Raw genomic sequence first — 18,995 nt, 5'->3', positions numbered from 1 at the left:
GTCTGTACAATAATTTCATACATTTCAACTCCGAAAACAACTGTTAATTTCTGGAAAAAAAAACCAATTAGCAATCACTATTTTTATATGTATCACCTTTTAATTGATATTGCATGTCCTTTTTTGCCACTAGACGGCCACTAAATTTTCAGAAGTTTATAGATTGGCTACTACCATATATATGGCACACCTTTGTCATACTTTTTGAGACTGCTAACTGCTATACCTTTAGACGTACTGATAAAATGCTCAAATTGATATGAAAAGAAAATTTGTGCGAATAAATGTTCTGTTGAAATGCCATTATGCTTCTGCTTGTACAAAATGTAATTAAATGTATTAATGTATTACATTAGAGTAGTTTCCATCTGGTGAACTGTGTAGAACTGAAAATTTTTTTGGCATAGAGTTGCAACCACTCAAGGAGTGGACTAAAAATTTTACATGGTTGCAAAAATTTGGAAAAACTAAGATTTATACATATGAAATAAGTATGGTATATAAAGGAATGTGTTACATATTTGTTAATAATAATTTGTTAATGTTTGGTAAGTTGAAATTGTAAGAAAAAATGTAAATTTTAGCATATGGCCATTTAGAGGTTTGTTTTGCACCATATATTATAAAGGAGAGTCATAAATATTTCATTGCTAAATTGGGTCTAAAAATTTTTTTGTTGCAAGAAGGGATTGCAGATAAAAAGTTTGAGCTTCTGACATAGGGTACCCTGTTAATATTTCTATGGATAAACAGCATAATTATAAAGGATCAAAATGGATATATGATAATTTCAAGGGGCAGATGTGATGATTTTCTCCCATAAGGTTGGCAACTTTGCATTGTCTTGAAGTAGGGGAGATCATGTCTGGACAAGTGAGAAAAATCAGAACCCTTTTTCATAAAAGAATCAACACATCATAAGTGACAAAAATTTATAATTTCACTAACATTTTCAACACTTCTATGGTATCATCTTCAAGTGCAAGAAAAGAGTCAATACATTAAGTATTCTAATCAAAAGAAAATAGAACAAATTTCAGTATTCTTAACAGTTTTTTGAAATATAGAATAAATGAAAGTTTGTGTGCATTAGGGTGGTCCGTGCTTAAATAGCAAAAAAAAAATTTTTTCAAGTGGAAGTCATGCCACCCCCTTGTTTTGTTACACCTACCATTCCTATTATGTGTTCAAAATTTCAGCCCCTTATCTTATATACAAGGGGGTGCTCATCAACTTTGAAATATCTGAATTTTATGAAAAAATCCTTAAAAAGAACTAGTCAGGATATTAAGTAAAAATGTAAACTATGTATCAAAAGTAAGTTTTTTTTATTCAAATATAGTATTGTTATAAACAAAGCAAAACTTAAAATAATATTAATTACAGTTCTTTTCTCTCAACCTAAAACTAAGTTCATTAGCACTTTTTTGGATGTTTCAGTAGAAACAATCTTTCTGTTCTGTTCCTTCCTCATTCTTAGTGAGTATCATATTGTAATCTTCAGATAGTTTTACACTCCTCTCCGCAATGTCGTTAACCACACGCAAATTTCTTATGCAACTTTTGCCTTGAAGGTAATCAACATTGTCACCCCAAGTCTCGGGAGATAATTGCAAGAAAGAGTTCTTGATGGTAAAGCAACCACAAAATAATCATCTTGCTTATCTTCTAAAGTGCTATTGGCACTAGAAGTGCTACTGAAGCTGAAATCAAGTTATAGTTCTTGACTTGACACTACTGAAGTTGAAGCATTACTTTTAGCGGCCTTTTCTATTAATTCTTCAGCTCTTTGTTTTCGTTTTAGAGAACGTTCTTTGGTCTTTTCCAGCTTCTTGTCAATTGATGTCTTACGCTCACCTCTTTGATCAATGAGAAACTCTCTGTCTTCTGCAATTTTGATTGAGTTCATGGCCTGTAAATGGGCAATATCAAAAAGTTTGTCTAGCTCTTCTGTAAACAAATGCTCTCTATTTTTCTGCGCTTCCAAATCTCTTGTTTTAAAAGAAGCCATTTCTTATGAATTTTTATAAGTTTTTCAACGCAGTGATTTGGTTGTCTGGTCGGAATACCAGATTTGCTCCACATCTCCATGACTTATTGAATGAGCATATGTGCAGAATCTTTCACATTTTTTGATTCATTTAATGTGTGGTGATAACGAAGTAGAACTTGCCAAAGAGTTGGAAATTGGTTAATTCTTACCAATGGCTCAAGATCCTGACATCCAAGTAGAAAAATGTCGTCTGTTTTTGAGTTGATGAACTCATTTTAATACACTGATTCACTCACAGTCACACTCACAGTAAATAAGTACCAAAGTTTTTTTACATTCATCTGTAAAACTCTTTAACAGTTGTATTTAAAAGTAGATTAGATTAATTTAACACACGAAACTGACCTGTAACAAAAAATCAACATCAAGCATTTTTCACAAAAATTTAAAAAACAGCACTCGATTGAGCACCGTCTTCTGCTACAGCTAGCCAACTGAAATTATACAATGTTATTGCTATGGATACATGTTACAAATTTACAGGATGGCCAAACTGGAAAACAAAAAAAAATTTTTATGGACCACCCTAGTATGCATGCTCCATATCATTTAGTATTACAGAAAGACACCATATAAGCCTATCACTGGAAAATACACATTTCATATGAGATAAACAATAAAAACATTGACATCATAAATTTCTTGTGTCAATCATTTTTTCCCTCAAGTCCTGCCAAAAATGATAGATTGAGAATCCACTGTATATATTTTTTGTTTTAGGGAATTTTTAATTTTTGACAACTAAGTAGCCCGAAAAGGAAGGTTGTGTCATCTTAAGATATATTCCAGAACACAGAAATGAATAAAGAGTTGACTATTTTGACAGATTTTGCTTTGAATTTTACTTACTGTTATTTCAAACAATTACTGCATTAACATCTCAGGTGATTTGGCTATCATTGTGCATAGACATTAGGCACATTTCATTTTATCATACTGCTGCCCATGGAACTCAATATTTTATATTTTTACAAAATAATGGTGTAATTCTCACTATTAAAATTTCAACCCATTTATATGAAGTATTCATGAATAGATGTAACACTGTAATTACAAATACAAGTTACCTTCTTATCTCTACCTTTCAATTGATTAACTGTTTTATTTTAATTATATTGCATTATACAAGCAAGCATTTTCTTTGTCAGTAAATGCCTATTTTGAAATAAAATTTCAATTACCAATAATTGGAACAAATTATAAAAAGAGAGAGGGTTTTTTTTGTATATTTTTTAGATTCATACCTTAATCTATAAAGGTATTAATTAATAAATTATGCAAATCTGCATCATAATAATAGAAAAATAATCACCACAAGTTGTCAAAAGATTTGATTCTTTATTTTTTTTTTACTAGACAAATTGTTTACAGAAAATCTAAATTGCAATATTACGGCTATATATTAACCAAAAGCCTGATATAAATACATAACCAAATGATCACTATTAATACTCAAGCTATAAATTCACTGATTTTAATAATTGTGAGATCTGAATAGCCCCGGGTCTAAAATAATAATTTAAAAATGATGTTAAAATTTTTGTCATAAAATATTCTTTCGTTTTGGGTGAGAAAAATAACGTTTTTCTAGCGTGGGAAAGCAGAGAAGAGAGTCACTTCCTTTCACGGAAGTTAGAACATCCTCTGTTTCTCCATTATCTGCTAAAAATCTCGCTTCAATGGGAACTGTTTACCCCTCATTTCATCCCCGTCCCATCCGTCCACTTGGGAAAATCTGAATACGATGATTGGTCACAAATGGGAAGATATAGGCGAAGTTCAGCTGAATTCAGGGAGTTCGTCAGGAGATCTCATAGTAGAAAGAAGTCTCCATATTGTCTCCCTAAGGCTATCGTCCTTAGTTAGGGAGTTCGTCAGAAAATCTCATAGAGGAGAGACGACTCCCATATTGGCTCCACACCACCCTTAGGAGTTCATCGGCAGACCTGAAAGAGTCAGGACTCCATACATTTGCTCTCTAAGGCCAACGCCCTTAAGAGTTCGTCTGTAGATCGGGGAGTGAAAGGACTCCATACCGCACATATGCCAGCAGACCAACGCCTCGTCATCCCCGAACAAGTTACTCCTAAGTTATCAAGGAAGTACTTTCACTGAATAAAAAGTCGACACTGCCAAGTAAACACGTCGTATGTTTAAGACTAAATTGTGAGCTCTCTCTGTCGTAAATGTATGTATTGAGAATACTACTCTCTCTCGACTCGGTATAGACTAAGAATAGATTTCCTTTTGTCGCTATTGATATTGATTATTCGTTCTTTGATTGACTGTTTTGAATTAACTGATTATTTCTTATTCTGTATTAATATTGTTTATTTGTTTATTAAATTCTATGTACTTTGTTTAAGAGATGTCTCTGAATTATTTCCTGAATCAGATCGACGGCATAGATTTCATGCGTGTGTTTATCCACGTTACAAGAAGTAGATAAACTGGTGTCGGGACCCTGACATAAGGAAGAAGGTGAATTCGCCATCACCAACTTCCGCTCTAAATTCTAATTTAATTATAAGACCCTCCGCCACTCGATTTCCTATTAAATAGGAAAACCATTCTTGTAGACGACCGAGACTATTCTCACAGAATAGGCCAGTAAGCAGCGTGAACTTAGTTCCACGTCCCAACAGATCTCACATAATTCATACTAACAAGTAAGTAATTTGCTACTAGAGATAAATATAATTTTATTATTAAACTAGCAGGTAGGCCCAGCGTTTCTCGGGCAAAAATAACAATAGCAAAGATTAAGATTATTATGTTATAGTCAACCTTATCCATTTTCACAAAATGCAAGAATTGGGTCCCCCTGTTTCCGGACTAATTATAAAATTTTTAGAGAAATGTTTATTAATTAGAGAATTTTTAAATGGGTCTAAAAATATGTTCGATTTCCCACAAAACGAAAAAAAACTGCATCTGCGTCTTGCACGTCGCTTTCTCTTAACAATTCCAATGTTATGTAATACTTCCGTTGTTGCTGAACACTTCCATTGTTACTTAACACTTCCATTGTTGATGGAAGTGTTAAGCCTTAATCCTGTCCCTCTCCCCCATAGGGAGGTACTTCAAAAAATCTCTTCTTAGTGTGCGTTCTCGTGATGTACCCTAACTGTGTACCAAATTTCAACTTTCAACTCCTAACTGTTTGGGCTCTGTGCTGATTATTATTATTATTATTATCATCATCGTCATCAACTCATCTTGATTATATATATAGATATGGCACCTACTAATTATTAATTTAGATAAGAGATGGCGCCTAATGTCTACCTCTAGTAGCAAATTATTTAGTATTAATTATTAAAATTAGTNTTTAGTCAAGGAAACAGGAAAAGTTACAAGGTGCCTTATCAGGTAAATATGGAGCGAAACAATCTCCTTAAATACTAGGGCTATAAATCCACTAATTTTAATAATAAATACTAAGTAATTTGTTACTAGAGGTAACATTAGGTACTATCTCTTTATTAATTTAGATAAGAGATGGGGCCTAATGTCTACCTCTAGTAGCAAATTATTTAGTATTAATTATTAAAATTAGTGGATTTATAGCCTGAGTATTTAAGGTGATCGTTTGGCNTATGTAAATTTTTATTCCTTTTCAATATATATACTATTCAATTTATCAATGACATGATATATATATTGCTTAATATATTAAATATTCTATGTTATTTATTTCTGTATAAAGAATAAAGAATTTCAGGAAAATTCCAATGTTATAATTTGTATATTTCTTGTCCTAAGTGTAATAACTTTATAAGCATTTTTTAAATAACAGAAAATTATGTTAAAAATTAATGGCTAGTATTGAAAAAATTTTTGATATTTAATCCCTGATGCTCAATTTTCAGCATTTGTTGAAATTTATTAATTTATTTTAAAATTATTTGTAATTTCAGATTAATTCAAATTCCATTATTAATAACAAACCTCTTCAAATTTTATATGGTCACAATGATTCTGTTACCTGTGTTCATATTTCAACAGAATTAGATTTGGCACTTTCTGGATCAAAAGTATGTGAAAGTAAAAGTATCAAAAGTTATTTTATAATTAAGTGATTAATTTAAAAAATTATATTTATTTTATCATTACATATTATTGTTTAATATTTTTAGGATGGTATTGTTAATATTCATACAGTTAGAGAAGGACATTATTTAAGAAGGTTATTTCCTTGTGATGATAGTGATATATTAAGAGAAGTAACACTTATAACTATGTCAGATATGGGGTACATTTGTGTTCATTATAAACCAAAAACAGATATTTTACCTGAAAATGTAAGTAATGTATTTTATATTATTTTAAATTAATTAAATGTTACATAGAATTTTATTATTCCATTGTATTCAATATATTGTTAAATTTTTATAAACACAATCATAACCATTCTCATTATAACTGTATATAATGAGTTTATGATTATTACAAGCAAATCTTCATTTCGTTATAACAAGCCCATTTTTGTCCTGTTATAAAGTCCCATTTTTGTCCTATTAATGAGTGGAAAAAATCATTATCACCTGTGTAAAACCTCTATTAAATTTTCAAAATATGCTTAAAGTGTTTTATACTCATTTCTACATTTATCCTTCAGTTTTCAGACTTTTTCATGATAAAGATGTTATATAATAAAAGAAAAGTGTCTTACAATTCATGTAAAAATCAAAATTATCTGAGAATTGAGCATAATTTTTAAAAAATGTGGAAATGTACAGAAAATTCAGAAGTTTGTTGTCTTTGATGGTATCAACACTGTAGAACAATAAAATATTTAATATGCATATGAATATTTAAGTGCACTAGAGAACAACCTACAAAAACTATAGAAAATACATTTTTACTGATGTCAAAGCATTAATACAGTAGTTTCAAATTCAAAGAAGTGCCACATTTCCAATTGATGGGCTAATATTTAAAACCCAAGCATAAAGTTTACAAAGGAGTTTAGACATTCAGGTTTCATTTGCAATAATGAATGAATTGATTGTTTCAATAACAAATATAATTACAGTAAGACCCCTGCTTAATGTGGGGGGTGCAAAGTCGATATTTCCTATGGCATCCATGATGTTATATTTTTTCCAAAATTGCACCAAACAAACATAGATTTAAAGAAAGTACACCTTTTTATCACCTTTTGCTGATTGGTTTGTGTTCACAAATAATCGTATTATATACGAATCAATGAAATGCTGTGATAATTTAAATCAGCATAAATTTTGAGCTTAGACTTCAAGAAGACCACGTTATATCGAATCAGTGTTAGGCAAGTCTTTCAAAATACTGTAATAAAAAGTCAGATGACTTTTTTGAGAAGAAGAAATACTGTAATATTTGAATGTCATAAACAAGTTAAAAAGTTTCTTCATTTTATTTTAAAATTTTATTGTATTGAATCATATAAAAATGCATTGACAAAAATTACAAATTTCATGTAGTAACCATCATTCACTACATCCAATATTAGTGATATATGGTAAATGACTAAAAATGGATATAACAAGAACAAATACACTTAGTTATAATGAAAATAAAGGGACAAGTTTGACTTTACATTGATATATGATTTAAACTCTTCAAATGAAATTGATATACTTTGTATGTTTTTGAAAAATTATAATTTTTCTAAACTAATTTTTAAAATTTGTTTGAGAATTTTAAAAGCATATGAATAAGTGTAAAATGTTCTATGAATATTTTTAATTGTCACAATATTTAAAACTTTATATCCTTTTTCCATCTCGTATTAATAACTTTCTTGATCTTGCTTTTACCTATAATTGTGTTGTATCTACCAGTTACGCTCAGGGGTTCAAATCTGACCATAATGCAAAATGTTTAGATGTCTTATTAAATACCAATAAACAGCAATCTGCCAAATACATTAGTATTCCATTAATATGTAAATTTTCGACTATAAATTCGTATCTTCTATTTTATTTTATTTCGTATACCTGTACAGGTATATGAAATAAAATAAAAATAATAAAAATAAAAATTGTTTTCTGTTAATCTTTGTAATATTATCTGTAAAACCAGTATAATAAGTCCTGATAATAGAAGATACGAATTTATAGTCGAAAATTTACATATTAATAAGAAAAAAGGACATTGAGGCAATTTAATTAAACATTAATATTCCAATTTGGGTCTCATTCAATGGAATGGAGGCCTCAAAAATCCTTTGCTCCATTGATTGGACCTTCCTCAACTCGCCTATTTCTCCTCAGAAACTTACTGATAAAATTAACAACTTGTTTTATGCCACTATTAAAAAATTATTACAATTCCGTAAAATAAACTCTTCTGCCAATGGATGGTTTCCTCTACACTTAAAGAAATTATCCAATATGGTCAGAAAACAATGGAGCAAATGGAAATGTTATGATAACCCTCGTGACTTATACTTACATAGAATATTGCAACAACATTATTACCAGGAACATTGTATTGCTTTTCTAGAATATTTTAACAGAACTGTGTCTAACTTTGCCGCTGATCCTTGTACTTCTGGCATTTCATTCCTAACTTTTCAAAAAAAAAACCTCCTCACAAAAATCTATTTCAGACGATAAAATATATGATATATTTAATAATATTAAATCTAGATATTTTTGCATTTTACCTGAAGCTAAGGTTCATTCCCTATCCTTTCAACAATGTAAACATAAATTCTTTATTTCTTTTTCCGATGTTAAGTCTGCCATAGATAGGCTAAACAACTCGAATTATAGTCCAGACTCAATTCTGGCTCAATTCTTTAAAAAGTTAAAGGCAATATCCGCTGTTGTTCTCTCCAAACTCTTCACAAGTTTATTAAACTCTAGTCACATTCCAAATCAATGGTTAATCTATAATATAAAGGTTCTCCCCAAAAAAGATAATTCCTTTAGACCAATAACTATTCTATCAGCCATGTTAAAAATTTTTGAAATTTGCTTATATAACAAAATCTGTACCCAAATTACCTCCAGATTCTCCCCTCATCAACACTGTAGCATCCATAACCTTTCTACTACTACTAACCTTCTTGAAACAACTTATACTATTTTGCAAAATGTTGAGAACAAAAAATCCACCTACATAATTTATATTGACATTTCCCAAGCCTTTGACTCTATCATTCCTAAATTACTACTTCAGACTCTAATTGATTATTTTGATTTAGATCCTGCTCTTTACTGTTGGTTAAACAATTAATACTTATCCAGACTATGTAAGATTCACATTGGTGACTTTGATTTTTTCCCTTTCTCTCCTATCTGCGGCATACCTCAAGGATCTGTACTAAGCATGTTTTTTTCTCAGCTTATATAGATAAATTACTAATCAACCCCCACTCTAAAGTGGCTAAAGTAAATTTTGATTTACTTTAATTTTGATGTCATTAGCATAGGCCGATGACATCAAAATTTTATCCAATGATCCCTCCTCTCTTCAGATCACTGTCAATTCTTTACGTTCTAATCTTACCAGTTATAATCTAAAAATCAACATCCATAAAACTGTCATTATGTGTTTTTCTCTACTTCGCAATCCCTACCATCCTTCCATATTTATTGATTCTTCTAAAATAAACTATGTCCAGTCTCATCGTGGCCTTGGTATCATATTTGATGAAAAATTAATATTCCATGATCATATCTCTTACATTATTTTGCAATTAGACGTGGCTTTATCTGGCGTTTTTGCAAAAATATCTCTTCAAAGACCGTACTCAGAACAATTTTCTTTACTAATTTTCAATCAATAGTCAATTATTGTTTACCAGTCTGGGCCATGGCTGCCCCTTATCTGATTCAAAAAATACAATCTGAATTAAATAAAGTTTGTTTTCTGATAAACAAATTTTGCAATTTACCCTTTACTGACAACTACAATGTGGCAAGAGTTCACCTTGGTCTTCCAAATCTTTCTGATCGTTTAAAATATTTTGACTGCATTCTCTGCTTTAAATACTTCTATGATCTAATTTTAAATTACTGGCTAGGTCTCCGCATCCCTACTGTAAGAACCTGTAATACATCATGCTTCTTCATCCCATTTTTTCGCCTTTCTCTTTCACAAAGATCGTTTTTTTACCGTATAGCATCTCACATACAGCCTGTTGAACCTTACCTATATCGTGATTTTAATTTTTTTAAAAATAAATGTAAATGTAGTTTATATAATATATAATGTAACTGTTGTTTTACTTTATTTATAATTTTTTTTATTTTATGTCTGTTATATCTTTTATATTTTGTAATATTATTTTATTTTATTGGGGATCATTTTTTTGTTATTAGGGGAGTGGAATACAGTCATCTCTGACGTTTCTAATTAAATGTACAGAACAAATATCAAAGAATTTGGTATCAATACATACTTCAGAAATTAAAACATTTTGCTGAAGTATATTCTTATGTTTATAATGCTTAGTCATATGTGTTTAGAAAATAAAAAACTACTTAATTTTTTTACACTTCTAATATTTGCAATTTAAACTTTTCTATATAATTTAATACAAAAAATTAATTTTATTTTAGAAATATGGAATGCTTCATGTTTTTACTATAAATGGAAAATATCTCTGTCATCGAGAGCTGTCTTCATCTATTATAGGAATGTGCATCTCTGGAAATTATTTGGTTACTGGTGATTCAAGTGGAATGTTAAATGTTTTTGAAATTTATGGGTAACTTTTTAATTTTCTTAAATATATTTAATATAATTTCTCTTTCTTATTTGCAATAGGATTTTTTCAAGAATATAAATAATATAATGTGTGGATAACCCATTTGTGTTTAAAAGGCAATTTGAAAATATATTATATTGCTGACTTTAAATTGCAGTTATGAACTTATCAAACAGCTTTTGTTTGTCTAAAGTCACTAAGAGCATATTTAAAAAATGTGAAAAATCTTTTGTATGCCATGGACATATATTCATCTGCCAGCACAATTTTTCAAAAACCATGTTTAGTCTGTTCAATTCATGCTTTAATTGATATTATTTGACACTCCTATTTTAATTTGTATTGTGAAAGCTGATAAATTTCTCATAATTATCATCCTCTTACATAATGATGATATTTCAGACAACTTTGATGGTTGTTTGATGTGATAATTGTCATCATAATCTAAATATATAAAATTACTTGTCCTGACTGACTGATTGATTCATCATTGCCCAGAGCAAACCGCTTAACCTAAAGAGATGAAATTTGGTACACAGTTAGGGTATGCCATGAGAATGCACACTAAGAAGGGATTTTTGGAAATTCTGTGGGGAGGGAATTTCCAAAAATCCCTTCTTAAAGAGAAAGGGAAAGGATTAAGGCTTAACCTGAAGAAAGGCTTCTACTGTACTATTTTAGATGCAATTTTTTGTTTTCAACTACATTTAGTCTTCATTGAGTACTTAGGTGTATTAAATTGATAACACTTCAGACATTGTTATAAATATTTTTATATATTTTTATTTTTTGACCAAATGTTTGAACCGTTTTAAATTCAAATTTGTTATTGTATATTGGTTCGATTATAGAACGATTATAAACGTTCCAGAAAATTGATGAATACCTGAAAGAAGGTGAATATTAACACTAATGACATCTTTTTTGGTGAATTTTTCTGTTTTGTGAATCACAATCATATTTTATGCATTAAACTTTACCATTAGTGAAAAAACATTTACCACTGATCAGAACAATGAATTTTTAGATATAAGAAAGAGATTTAAATGTGACAAGATTGTAAGAATATAATTATAAATTATATTTTTCCTATTATAATTGATTTTGAAATTTTGTTTTCAAATAATAAATTGAAAAATAAACATAAAAAAACAATTTGCTGTTATCAGCTAACATGTTTTAATGATGTTTGCTATGGTTTGTGTATGATAAGTCATTTAGCTGTTCTCATTTTGTGAAATGGCAGTGGAAATGAAATTTGCTATTCAAAAATAAATCATTTTCACATTCTACATTCACTAGGGAATGCATGAATATCTATTTCAACTAAGTTTAAGTTTGCCTCGGTGAATAAAAAATGAGCAGTTCACCTTCCAACCTGTCATTGAATATTGTGGACATTAACATTTATTATCTTTTTGATTTATTTTATATTTAACTTATCTGATGTTTGTTATTATTATTATATACTTCATTATAATAAAACAGAAATGAAATAATAAAATTACATGCCTAGTGAAAGATTAAAAAATTTATTTACAGTTTTTTTGCTTCACTTATTTTATAATTACATCTGCAAGAAAGTATAATAGAAAAACATTTTAATATCTAAGATGGTATCTTCTAAACTGTATACAATCAATAGGCTGCTCCAAAGGCATGAGGACAGCCTGTATTATTGCATTCACTGGAACAGGTCATGCAATAATACACATCTATACTTAACTACAGCTGTACTGGATCAAATGTACTAGAAATAGAATGTTTTCAGTTTACACCTAAAATCTTTGTCAGGCACTATCTGATTCAAACAAGGAATAATTCAAATCTGAATGTACCAATTCAATGCTGATAGACAAATTATGTAATTAATCATAAATTTAAATCATAATGTGCTAGCCAAGCATGAGATATGCATTTTTCTTCTTTAAAATTGATGTAGTGACCATTCTTGTCCACTTTAATTAATTAATTAAGAGAGTTAGAAGTCCTTGAAATCTTTAATTAACAGGTGGTTTTTAAATTGTTCTTTGAGAGTCATAGAGAGAAGAAAACTACTGGAAACTTATCATCTTTCAAGATCCAAGTTTAACTACCTATATTGAATCCAATAATAATTTCACTGTATTAAACTTTTTTCTGTCTGATTTAAAAAAGTAGGTTCTATTAACAATTAAAACATAAATTGATACATAGAGCATGAATGGGAGTAGACTAAAGGCATGGCAAATGCATATGTGCTTTTGGTGATTTCTGGAAAAATTGCAATGGCAGCAAACAAAGGATTTTCCGTGTTTTCTAAAGATGTTCTTAAAAATGAAAAAGCTGTTTGAGCAGTTTGTAACAAATTACAAGTTTAAAAACCAATAGGTAACCTACACCTGCACTCACACACTTTTTTACAGATAATCAATGAGTTAATTGCACAGAATTAAGATATAGTTTGAGGCAAAATAAAATTTTTACTTTCATTATTTTATTTCTTTGCTTAAGAAATAATTTCCTTATTTTTTATTTGAAAACTTACATCATTTCTGTTACTAACTTATTCAATCCCAGTTTTTTCTAATCTACAGGGTGTCCCACTCGGGAGTACAACTTTAAAAATGTGAATTACTCACGAACGTGTGAACGTAAAGGCAAGCTGTAAGAACTGAACATACTTGTATTTAGTGGAAAACAAGTCCACATTATAAAAGGTGCTGAAAATGTCCTCTCCCAATGTCCGTGCACAAGAAAATGTGATGCTCCATATTTGAGAATGTCCTCTGCAACATGTCACTGTTGACGGCAGCAATTTCATACTCAATGTTTGCTTTCAGTTGTTCAATGGTCCTGGGTTTGCTTGCATACACCTTGCCCTTTAAATATTCCCATATAAAAAAATCTGAGTGAGTTAAATCGGGTGATTGAGGTGGCCCCAAACCTTTTGAGATCACCTTGTCTCCAAAAAATGATTGGATCTCTTCCATACTGGCATGAGAGGTATGGCACGTTGCCCCATCCTGTTGAAAGTAACCTTCTTGAAATTCATAGTTGTCCAGTTGTTTCACAAATTCATCAAATATGGATGAGTATTGGTCAGTGTTCACAGTCTCGTCAAAGAAAATTGGATCAATGATCCGAGAACAAGAAATCACGCACCACACTCCGATCTTCTGATCATTCTAATGAATTCTTCATTAAATAAGGAATATTTTGAACCTTGTTGCATGATGATACATGCATGTGTTCGTGAGTAATTTGCATTTTTAAAGTTGTACTCCCGTGTGGGACACCCTGTATTTATTGAAGACCATCAACATGATGGTCTTATCTCACTAAATCTATTATAAAGGCTTATTTTTTTGTTTTTATTTAATTCTTTAAACACAATTCCATATCAGGTAATGTATAATGTAGCTTATATGGTGTAAGGAGTACAAAATGGGGAATTTCATAATTTTGAACAAGTAATTTGAAAGTAGTGAGAACATGATTAGACCTATTCTAACTATTATCATATTGTAAACATAAGTATATTCATTGATAAAATTAAATTTTAAAATAGTGTTTTAAATGAAAACTCATGCAGGGTGCACAATAGTCTTAAGTCATTTAAATAACTTTTTGAATGAAGATATCTAAAGCTATGGAAGTGAGGTACAGTCGACCCCCCATAACACTGTTGATTATTCCGTTTTATATGAATTCCATGTTGTATGAGTCACTTAGATTTTACAAATATGTGTGTCAGGCTGTGAACGACACACATATTTGTAAAATCTAAGTGACTCATACAACATGGAATTCATATAAAACAGAATAATCAACAGTGTTATAGGGGGGATCGACTGTAATTAGGATAATTGAGAATTACCAATGTCACTTTTTAATGAAATGTATGTCATTTTATTGAGATTACCTTTCTGATAAATGTATTGAAACTTCTTTCTGCAAAATTCTATATTTCTATAAAAAATCTGAAAAAATGAGTTTACTTTATTTAAGCTGGATTCATACTAGCACTGCTAACGCCAATTTTGATGGTCCAAAAAGCCAGTTTCAGGTATATGCCAGCCTGACGAAACAAATATTCGTTCACACTTAAGATGACTGCCATTGAATGTTGTTCCATATAGCCAATAAAACTAAGTGTTTTATCGAATTCATATAAAACAGAATAATCAACAGTGTTATAGGGGGGTCGACTGTATTGGTATAGTAAAATGATCATGTGCCTGATGGTAGCACCCTTAGCAAATAAAATTAGAAAATTAGCATTACTATCTCTGACTGTGAGAGATACAAAAAAAAAAGTAAATGAGAAAGTTGCAGAGCGTTAACAAATTAGTAGGAAATGACATTTCATAGAAACAGATGATACAAATAAAGGCTGGAAACTCTATACATGATGCTAAATTTATATATGAACAGTACACTCTAATATGCAAAAGATGGCTGTGATGTGACACTTCCCTCCTGCAAATAAAAGCTCAGGTCTGGCAATGTGCAATCAATCATCAGTTAACAGAAGACATGATATGCTTCAAAAAACTAACAAAAGATTACAGCAACAAACAACGAACAACAAAAGATCACAAGCTATACATAAAGAGTATTATGAGATGGTGCTGCTATACAGCAAATGTGGATGAAATGCTAGGAAAGCTGCATGAACAGCTAAGACAGCTATTTGACAACTAAGAGAGACTAGCAGTATTGTAGCTCATTCTCAAAGGGCAACCCAACAGTATAGATATGCAAATGTATCTCAGTTTTGTATTCATATTATTCATTTTTGTGAAATGTCATTCCCTACTAATTTAGTGATGCACTGTAATTTTCTTATTTATTGAGCTGCAATTTGAAAAAATGATAGACTTATAAATTCCCACTGTTGCTGTCTGTCCATCTTTCCTTAATCTCAAGAAAGATAAATGAAATTCAAGACCAGATATGGTTAGCTTAGGGGCAGGAGGTCCCAATTAACTATATGTGAACTTTTTATGCAAACCAGAAGTCATGTTATTTCAATTCAAAAATTTTCACTTGAAAGGATTAGATAGATACCAACACAAGTCCATTGCTAACAGAAAAATATGATGTACAGGGGCAAAATACTACAGTATTAATTTGAAGTGGCAAGCATTTATTTTAAATTAAATAATTTAAAAATATGATTAAAAATTGTAGCCCAGCATTGTGACAATGTCATAAAAACAGAATAAAAACAAGCAACTATTATCTCTTGTAGCTTTTGAGATAAGAATGCTAACTTCCAATTTTTAACACTAGGGACTACTGATGGTCTGATCTGTCAAGTGTATACTTTTCCATATCAGTATCTCACTTCCATAACTCTAGTTATCTTCATTCTAAAGTAGTATCTTAGGATTGTACTATGCACCATATATACATATTGCCTTGTAATCATGCTATTTAATTTTTATCTACATTGAGATTTGGAAGTGTATAAAAAAAATATTTTATGAATATTTTATTCTTAACTAATATATTGGTCTTTTTAGATGAGCCTTGAAAAACATTCTCATCTAAAAAGTATTAAAATTGTTTAAATTTACTATTGTGATTTATTTAAAATAGAGCTATCACAAAACATGGATTTAATTATAGAGTAAAATACACAATTATTTTGTACACAAAAATTAGTAATTTAATTTCAAATTTATAAAATTAATATTAGTATCATTACAACAGAAATTTAATATATAAGAGGAAGATAATGTCTGCATAAGAAATTGAGCATGAAAGCATATTTTAATTATCAGAAAACTAGTTATTAAAGTATTATTAAATTAAATTAAAAATACATTGATAAAAATATAACTTTTCTCAACAGGTTGAAATCTGCCACATCATTATCATTGCATATACCCATCTTAGCAGTAAGTGTTACTCCAGGAAATACACATATATTAGCAAGTCTGCAAGATGGTAAATTAATAGTAATTGGAATAGCATTTACTCCAGATTAAAAATATCATCTACAAATTAAAGTAACCATTCTATCATTCTTTATTTGTGATTGCTCAAGAATTGTTTATTTTTTATAGTCCTTCAGGAGAATTGATAATATTTAATTTTTTTAAGTGAGAATTCAATTAAAAATTATTTTAAAAGTAGTGATATAAACTGAAAAATTCATATTTTCTGAAGTGTATTGAAATTTTTAATTAAAAAAATTGTAAAATAATGTTTTTATGAAATAACCATAATAATTCTGTGTTGTTTGAACAGAATATAATAGCTTCTATAAATATTTAATTATGTAGCAGCTTAACCACAATATTTATGGGACCGAACCAATCTTTTCCAGAGTGAAAAAATAATTTCCAGACTATATATATATATACATTCTTGGTTATTTCTGAATTAAGTACTTATTAATTTAATATAATATAATACAGTACAATTTTTTGTGCTTTTTTGTCAATCAAATGAAAAAAAGATATACAATGTAGAGTTAAGAATTATTTCCTGCATAGTAAATTCCTCCATGAAAAAAAATTTTAACTGAAAAATACACATCTGTATACTTATTGTGTTCATGAAAATCTATTTCTATCCAAAAAAAATTAAATTTTTTATAAGCACAAAAATTCCAATACTGTAATGTGTGTCATTATTTAATTCAAATATTTTCTCTATAATATATTGAAATGATTAATTTGATATAAAAAGTAAATGAGTTTAAAAAAAAACAAAATAAAACCAAAAATTTGGATAAACTACCCAGTTTATAAAATAAAAACATATCTTTCACAATCTGCACTACAGTATATGTATTTATGAACATTATTATATTTGGTAAGTATTTACCTTATATAATATTGTAGGTCATGTGATCTTTCTTAAGATTAATGATATTCTTAGATTAAAAAAGTATATACAGTAGTACAGTACATGGTCATAAATTTTTCATAATTTCATATCATATGATGGGGTAGTTAATTAAAATTGTTATAAATAATAATGAATAGGTCAGAATGTAAATAAAGACTTTAGTATTTCTATATATCACAAATACAAGTTTGCCAATATTGACACTTGGCCAGAATGTCATAAAGAAAAGAGGGAGAAAAAAAGATTTAATTTTACAAAGAGTGAAAATACTATATTTATGTTGTTGTTGTTACTTTTATAAAAAAAAATACATAAATTGTTTATTATTAAAATATTTTGATTTAAATATTAAATGTTAAAAAATATATTTATTAATAATTATTTTATTATTTAATCAAGAATTGATGCTATGCAATNGTGGAAATGAAATTTGCTATTCAAAAATAAATCATTTTCACATTCTACATTCACTAGGGAATGCATGAATATCTATTTCAACTAAGTTTAAGTTTGCCTCGGTGAATAAAAAATGAGCAGTTCACCTTCCAACCTGTCATTGAATATTGTGGACATTAGCGTTTTTGCAAAAATATCTCTTCAAAGACCGTACTCAGAACAATTTTCTTTACTAATTTTCAATCAATAGTCAATTATTGTTTACCAGTCTGGGCCATGGCTGCCCCTTATCTGATTCAAAAAATACAATCTGAATTAAATAAAGTTTGTTTTCTGATAAACAAATTTTGCAATTTACCCTTTACTGACAACTACAATGTGGCAAGAGTTCACCTTGGTCTTCCAAATCTTTCTGATCGTTTAAAATATTTTGACTGCATTCTCTGCTTTAAATACTTCTATGATCTAATTTTAAATTACTGGCTAGGTCTCCGCATCCCTACTGTAAGAACCTGTAATACATCATGCTTCTTCATCCCATTTTTTCGCCTTTCTCTTTCACAAAGATCGTTTTTTTACCGTATAGCATCTCACATACAGCCTGTTGAACCTTACCTATATCGTGATTTTAATTTTTTTAAAAATAAATGTAAATGTAGTTTATATAATATATAATGTAACTGTTGTTTTACTTTATTTATAATTTTTTTTATTTTATGTCTGTTATATCTTTTATATTTTGTAATATTATTTTATTTTATTGGGGATCATTTTTTTGTTATTAGGGGAGTGGAATACAGTCATCTCTGACGTTTCTAATTAAATGTACAGAACAAATATCAAAGAATTTGGTATCAATACATACTTCAGAAATTAAAACATTTTGCTGAAGTATATTCTTATGTTTATAATGCTTAGTCATATGTGTTTAGAAAATAAAAAACTACTTAATTTTTTTACACTTCTAATATTTGCAATTTAAACTTTTCTATATAA

The 18,995-nt window shown here is 29.2% G+C and overlaps 1 protein-coding gene across 2 annotated transcripts in view; it reads left to right on the top strand.

The window, feature by feature from the left end:
• LOC111639464 (neurobeachin-like protein 1) overlaps nt 1-17,934 on the top strand; it is a 111,009-nt gene extending 93,075 nt beyond the window's left edge. The window contains exons 24-27 of one of the 2 annotated variants that reach the window (XM_023385357.1): nt 5,974-6,090; nt 6,193-6,357; nt 10,609-10,757; nt 16,600-17,934. In XM_023385357.1, coding sequence (XP_023241125.1) covers nt 5,974-6,090; nt 6,193-6,357; nt 10,609-10,757; nt 16,600-16,735 — 567 coding nt within the window. In that variant the 3' untranslated portion in view covers nt 16,736-17,934. The remainder of the gene's footprint in view (nt 1-5,973; nt 6,091-6,192; nt 6,358-10,608; nt 10,758-16,599) is intronic. The other variant, XM_023385358.1, reaches the window with a different exon arrangement.
• Nucleotides 17,935-18,995: the final 1,061 nt, after the last annotated feature.

Source organism: Centruroides sculpturatus, unplaced genomic scaffold (genome assembly GCF_000671375.1).
Source record: "Centruroides sculpturatus isolate CEXI.00-Female unplaced genomic scaffold, Cexi_2.0 scaffold1356, whole genome shotgun sequence".
NCBI classification, from domain to species: domain Eukaryota; kingdom Metazoa; phylum Arthropoda; class Arachnida; order Scorpiones; family Buthidae; genus Centruroides; species Centruroides sculpturatus.
Note: the sequence above shows the minus strand (reverse complement) of the source record. Positions and strands in the feature narration are given on the sequence as shown.